This window comes from Cucurbita pepo, chromosome LG14 (assembly GCF_002806865.2).
Source record: "Cucurbita pepo subsp. pepo cultivar mu-cu-16 chromosome LG14, ASM280686v2, whole genome shotgun sequence".
NCBI lineage: Eukaryota > Viridiplantae > Streptophyta > Magnoliopsida > Cucurbitales > Cucurbitaceae > Cucurbita > Cucurbita pepo.
Window position 1 is genome coordinate 2,313,006 of NC_036651.1, and position 7,187 is coordinate 2,320,192.

At 37.8% G+C, this 7,187-nt stretch overlaps 2 protein-coding genes across 2 annotated transcripts; one reads left to right on the forward strand and one right to left on the reverse strand.

Moving 5' to 3' along the window:
- The first annotated feature begins 1,007 nt into the window (after positions 1–1,007).
- LOC111810190 (pentatricopeptide repeat-containing protein At1g53600, mitochondrial) lies at positions 1,008–4,470 on the forward strand. Its single transcript, XM_023696800.1, has 2 exons — positions 1,008–3,404; positions 3,551–4,470. Exon 1 carries the CDS (start codon positions 1,051–1,053, stop codon positions 3,238–3,240), a length of 2,190 nt encoding a protein of 729 aa, XP_023552568.1. The 5' UTR covers positions 1,008–1,050; the 3' UTR covers positions 3,241–3,404; positions 3,551–4,470.
- A 658-nt stretch (positions 4,471–5,128) lies between these two features.
- LOC111810393 (glycine-rich protein DOT1-like) lies at positions 5,129–5,515 on the reverse strand. Its single transcript, XM_023697100.1, has one exon. It carries the CDS (start codon positions 5,513–5,515, stop codon positions 5,129–5,131), a length of 387 nt encoding a protein of 128 aa, XP_023552868.1.
- Between the last annotated feature and the right edge of the window lie 1,672 nt (positions 5,516–7,187).

Consider the following 7,187-nt stretch of genomic DNA (forward strand, 5'->3'; position numbering starts at 1 on the left):
TTTTTTTTTTTTTTTTTTTTTTTTTTTTTTTTTTTTTTTTTTTTTTTTTTTGTTATCTATTTTCTATAGAAATAGATGTTTTAAGTCGTGAAAAGTAATCCGCTAGCATAACCACTAACTCGGCGGAAAGAGCACACAGTGGATTGTGGCCGAGAAAGAAGAAATAGTCTGTCTTGTCTTTACTTACCGAGTTCAATCAGGTTCATGAATGAGTAAGTAGCTCTAGGAGCACCTCCTTCGGACCCTCTCTTTTTTCCCTTCTTTCTCAGCTCCCATTCTCATTCCTTTTCTTTGAACAAATCGCATGTGACCTTTGGGTGACTTGTATCAGAAGACGAGTTAGCCTTCCTTCAGATAAAGATATTAGGCAGGTCCCGAATGCCTCTTAACTTATGGTCTAGTCTGATTTCCAATGCCTCCTTCCTTGCCGCCAACAGAGAGTAACGACCTTGCTTGCATTCGTCAAAGGGTAGCTTCCGCGCCCTTACTGCCTGCTTCAATTGATGTGAATGAGACTGAAAATCCTATTTATTTAGTCTTTTTCTCTCTGTCACTGAAACAAGAAGTTCTCTCTCTGTTTTCTTTTCGGATTCCGAGGATAAATTAAATAGTTATCGAATAGGGTATTAATATGGATCAACCTGACTGTGTCGGTTTTCGGTATAGGTGGATATCTCCATTTTTAATCGAGATAATTTTTTTTATTAGAAAATTTTAATTAATTAAACTTAAATGTTAAAGTATACTTCATATTATTATAAATATTCTTTTTATTTAAAATAGAGATATTAATGAATATTTGCGCATAATTTCACAATTTAGCTATGATTTAAAAAAAAAAATTTGAAAGTATATTAGAAATTAAAAGGAAAGGAAAGGTGGTAAATAAATTTAATTTTTTAATTAAAAAAAAACAGAATATTATTGAACAAATATTTAGTTTTTTTTTTTTTNTTTTTTTTTTTTTTTTTTTTTTTTTTTTTTTTTTTTTTCCCGGTAAAATAGAAAGCGCCTCCATAGACTTTGTTCGAGCGTTGGGTTGCAGAGCTTATGTTCTCCTTCGTCAAGCATGAAGCTTTCCGGAGCATGGCGGCAAAATCAACCGTCACCCTTGTCTTCAAACAATTTCCCCCTTACAATTTCAAGCTTCATCCCTTCAATTTTTCGACCCAAAATCTTCAAAATCGGGAAAGTTTTGACTCTGCTAGAACCCAGAAAAGCGGTAAGTTTCTCGTCTACTGCAACTCTCAGATCACAAAACTTGGAAGGAATGGGTGTATTAAGGAAGCAGAGTCCGTTTTCAATCGTATGCCTCATAAGAGCACCGTCTCCTGGACTGCTATGCTCACTGCATACGCTGAAAACGGCGAAATAAATAAAGCCCAGGAAGTGTTCGACAAAATGCCGGACCGAAGTATTGCATCCTATAATGCGATGATTACGGCTTATCATCGGAGGAACATGGTAAATGAGGCTTTTGAGTTGTTTTCTAGCATGCCTCAGCGTAATTCTGTTTCCTATGCTACCATGATCACTGGGTTTGTGCGTGTTGGAATGTTTGAGATGGCCGAAAAGTTGCATTGGGAAAATCCGGGTATGGTGTCGTCTAATGTGTTAATCAATGGGTATTTGAAGGCGGGGAGAATAGAAGATGCGGTTCGGATCTTTGATGGCATGGAAGAAAAAGGTGTGGTTTCTTGGAGCTCCATGATTGATGGGCTCTGCAAAGTTGGGAAGATTGTTGATGCTAGAAAGCTGTTTGACAAAATGCCTGAAAGAAATGTGGTTACTTGGACAACAATGATTAATGGGTATATGAAGATGGGAAATTTTAAAGATGGTTTCACATTGTTTCTAAATATGAGAAGGGAAAGGGTGGAGGTTAATGCAACTACCTTGACTGTTTTGTTTGAAGCCTGTGGTTGTTTGGATCGATATAGAGAAGGAATTCAGATCCATGGATTGGTTCTGTCCTTGGGGCTCGACTTCGATGCTTATCTAGCCAATTCTATGATTGCGATGTATTCTAGATGTCATTCTATTAATGCAGCTGCTACAATATTTGATTTAATGGTTCAGAAAGATATAGTTACATGGAATTCTTTGATTGCAGGTTATGTTCAATCCGGGGACATCGAAAAAGCTTTCTTTCTATTCGAGAATATGCCACAAAAGGACGTCGTTTCCTGGACAACTTTGATTTCTGGATTTGCCAGCAAGGGGATGATTGATAAATCCATTGGTTTGTTTCAAATGATGCCTGAGAAGGATGATATTGCTTGGACTGCTGTAATTTCAGGGCTCGTGAGCAATGAGGAATACGAGACAGCTTTCCATTGGTTTATTGAGATGCTTCAGAAAGCAATCAAGCCAAATCCACTCACTTTGAGCTGTGTGCTTAGTGCTGCCGCAGGTGTAGCAATATTAAGCCAAGGGTTGCAGTTCCATGCTCTTGTGACAAAGATGAGTATGGAATATGATTTATCAATCCAAAACTCTCTAGTTTCTATGTATTCAAAGTGTGGAAATGTGGGTGATGCATTGAGGATGTTCTATTATATTGAGGCTCCTAATGTTGTTACTTACAATTCCATTATCACTGGGCTAGCTCAGAATGGACTTGGGAAAGAATCACTGAAGTTATTCACGAAAATGCAGGACGAATACCTGGAACCTAATCAGATCACGTTTCTAGGCGTTCTTTCGGCATGCGTTCATGTGGGATTTGTGGAAGAGGGATGGAGATTCTTTAATCTAATGAGTTCATTGTATAATATTCAACCTCATGTAGATCACTATGCGTGCATGGTTGATCTTCTTTGCCGAGCTGGGAGGTTCAATGAAGCAGTTGATTTGATTTCTTCTATGCCATTTGATCCTCACGAGGGTGTTTGGGGAGCAATGCTTGGAGCAAGCTGGACCCATCTGCGTCTTGATGTTGCAGAGCTTGCAGCTCATAATCTCTTTGAACTGGAACCTAATAGTGCAACACCTTACGTGATTTTATCTAATTTACACTCTGTTTCAGGTGATAAGCGGAAAGATGAGGTTATAAGGTCGATGAAGATATCGAAAGGGATAAAGAAGAGTCCAGGTTGTAGTTGGATAATAGTTAAGGATAAAATCCATCTGTTCTATGCAGGAGATCGATCCCACAAAGACATCGAAGAGATGACGGAAATTATACACGCACTGGCAGCAGAAATAGGAGATTCAATCCGGCTTAGAGAGACGACTTGAGATTTTCTCGGTCGTTGATTGGGGTTTTGATAGGGGTTGGACAGCTCCTGGAACTGACGAAAAAGGAGAAGAGAATGAGAGCAAAAGAGAAAGAAAAGAAAAGAGACCGTGAAGTCCAACGTTTGAAGGGAGAGGAAAAGGAAGAAGACGAAGACAGAGTTTAGGTCAGTCGAATTAATCTTGAGTCCTTCCTTGTTTACGAGGTTTAGGAGAAAAACCAAAGCCATTGTTACGAGCTAAAGCTGCAATATAGAAAATTTGTAACTCTAATAGTTCAATATTTCCACCTCCTGAATGTTCCTATCGGCAGCCAAACGAAGACAAGACCGTTTGAAGTGGTTTGAAGTGCCTCAAGAGATGGGGATCGGTGTGTGGAACAAAGGCAAGACTGTTTGAAGTGGTTCGAAGTGCCTCAGGAGATGGGGATTGGGGTGTTGAACTAAGACAAGACCGTTTGAAGTGGCTCGAAGTGCCTCAGGGGATGGGGATAGGGGTGTGAAACAAAGACAAGATCGTTTGAAGTGGTTCAAAGTGCCACCGGGGATGGGGATCGGGGTGTGAAACAAAGACAAGACCGTTTGAAGTGGTGGAAGTGCCTCAGGGGATGGGGATCTGGGTGTGAACCAAAGACAAAACCGTTTGAAGTGGTTCGAAGTGCCTCAGGGAATGGGGATCAGGGTGTGGAACAAATACAAGACCGTTTGGAGTGGTTCGAAATGCCTCAGGGGATGGGGATCAGGGTGTGGAACAAAGACAAGACCGTTGGAAGTGGTTCGAAGTGCCTTAGGGGATGGGGGATCGGGTGTGGAACAAAGACAAAACCGTTTGAAGTGGTTCGAAGTGCCTCAAGAGATGGGGATCGGAGTGTGCAACAAAGACAAGACCGTTTGAAGTGGTTCGAAGTGCCTCCAGAGATGGGGGTCGAGGTGTAGTAGCTATAGCAGCAGCTGCTACACCCAAAATGAGCATCACTGCACGTCAGGGGCGAGCTTGAAGCATTAGTTGTCTTTGCAGGTCTTGTTGTTTCCTTCCGTTTAGAGCCCCGATTTGAACATTAAAACCAGCACCAATCTGATGGCCCAAAACAAAATAATGGTTAAAAAAAAAAAACAAATCTCATCAGTTCATCAATCTAATATGTTGAAGAAATTAAAAGACTTGAAGGTTTGTTTTCAAATTAAATTGGAATTTTCATTCATTCATTTATGATAGTTTTATGGATTAAAAGAATATGTACTAAGAAGTCTATGATCGTAATATTGAATGATTGAATGATTGAGACGTATTATATAAGTTACGTAGTATACTTTTGTATATTTAACATCTTTGTCAACTTGAGAAGAATTTAACTAATTATTTCTTTAATTTATGAGCTATGGGTTCGAAGAATCTTTTCGACTTACGTGTTGAACTAAAATAAATAACTTTTCGTTTTATGAGGATAAGAATTTTTTTTTTGAAGTTCATAAAACATATAATTTAACTTTTTTAATAGATAGAATCAATCATTAGTTCCCAACTACGACGTAAATAAAATCTTATACGTTCGTCGTTTAGGTCGGTTAGTAAGATTTATACTCATTGCAGTTGTTCTAGGAGTTCTTCGTACCTAAATAGTACTAGAACCTTAGTGCCCGTGTGAGATCTCACATCAGTTGGGGAGAAGAACAAAACATTTTTTATAAGAGTATGAAAATCTCTCTCTAACACACGTTTTAAAAACCTTGAGAGAAAGTCCGAAAGAAAAAACTCAAAAAAGACAAATAAATGAAATTGCTAAAGATTATACACACAATGTTTGTTATTAGGAAAGAAAAGATGCAAAAAACAGAAATTGAAACAAACCCACAAAGGAAACCAAAACACTTTTACATCAAACACTTTTATATCAACCACCACAGCCACCACCACAACCACCGCCACAGCCCCCACCACATCCACCTCCACAACCACCACCGCCATCACCACCGCCACCATCACCTCCCCCTTCCTCTCCTCCTCCTCCTCCACCACCATCATTGCTTAAACTGGTAACCACAGCTGCAGTAGCTAAGCCAGCAGCAGCCCCAGCAAGAATAGTCATCCCACCATTCTTAGCTTCCCCAAGTTCAAGGTCACGGCTTGGCCTTGGCGTTGGCCTAAGAGCACTAGATGTGTACGTGGGTGGCGCTGCTTTCTTCTTCTTACGGCCTCCATAGCTACAAACACACCATAAAATCACTGCACTCGCTATCACACACCCGCATGTTATAAGAACAATGGCGTAAGTTCTCATCTCTACTTTTGGGACTTAACCAATCAGATTGCCCAAAAATGTGTTCAAGTTTATGTGGTTTTATATGAAGTGGCCAATCTAATGCTTAAGCCACCAAATCCCCAAGAACAAGTCAATGGCAATGATTGAGTGATGAAGAAGTTAAGAGGGGGAAGATTTTTTCGAACCATTTAGTTGACTTTTGGTATTTTAATGAAACTATCTTCGAGTTTCATTTTTGTTTCTCGGAATCAACCAAATAATTATTATATCGTTCTTCGTTAAGACAAATATAGTTTAGGGGATAAGACACTAGTTATCATCTAAAAGTTAATGGTTTGATATTCATCCCGGCTCACTGATGGGTCTTGTAGTCAAGCTTCCTTCTGCCTTTACACTCAAGTGTCGATCTCCGTCTGGCACGAGGAAATCTTGCACGCCTCCATTACCTTATGAGAGACTACACCCCATAGAAACCGTCTACTTGAGACTGTCCCTTGGTCTATAGGTCATGACACAAGGTTAGAATTCTAGCATCTCACTGATGGCTCGGGCCCTTTTGGAAAGGGGTCTTCTTCGCCTTCCAACTAATCTGAGCAGGAAAGGCCCAAAGTCGATCTCAATGGACAGTGAAGTTTCATAGGGTCTTTTGGTCTTTTGGGTGCACGATTCTAAATTTGAATGGAATTTAAAATTAATGTGATGATAAATATAAAAATTAAAAAATATTTTTAAGGATTTTTCTCCCAAAGTTTCTAATAATTTTGAATATATATATATATATAATAATAATTATTTATTTAGTCAACGTTTTTGTCAAAGTCTATGGCCATGTCATGTAATGACAAGTCTTTATATAAGAAACTAAGAAATTTGCATATTAAATATATTCCAAGGTAAATAATGACCTAAGTCCACATGCAAACCTCAACCACACAAAATTAAACAAATTTTTCTCCGCTCGGGATCGATTTTAAGATCATTAAAAGTAATTACCGAACAAATTAATTAATCACTTTTTGTATTTGATAAAATCGAGAATATAAACGAATTTAGTAAAATCAGGTCTTAAGACGTAATATACTAAAAAGCTTCCCGTAGAATTAAAATGTTACTTTTATTGTTTCGTATATTTTATTATAAGATAAATTATTCGAGATAGACTTCAAATAATGCGTAAAATGCACCTCTACTTTTTAAATTTCGAAGTTATTATAATGTAAATAATTGCTTAATAATTTATTTAAAAAAAGACGATGTCAAACTAATTATTATATCCCATTGTTAGAATAGAGAATTTATCCCCGTGGATGAATAATATATATATATATATATATATATATATATATATATATACTCTTCGGTTCTAAGAATGAAGATTATTCTCACAGACCAACACGAGTTCTTCCGACATAGTTTGTCTTCACCCGCATGCATCTTAGAAAAAATAAGGTGTACTTTCTTTCTCGGTGGCTCCAGCATACGAAATTCATAGTTAAGCGTATTTTACTTAGAATAATTCTATATTAGATGACCTTCTGAAAATTTTCTTATGGTGCATGTAAGAGAACAAAACATACAAGGACCGGTGTTGGTATTAGAAAGCATGCTCATTGAATATTTAATTTTATTTAATTGATTGTAAATTAAGTAATTATCTAATAATTTATTAGAAAAAAAGACCCGATCAAAG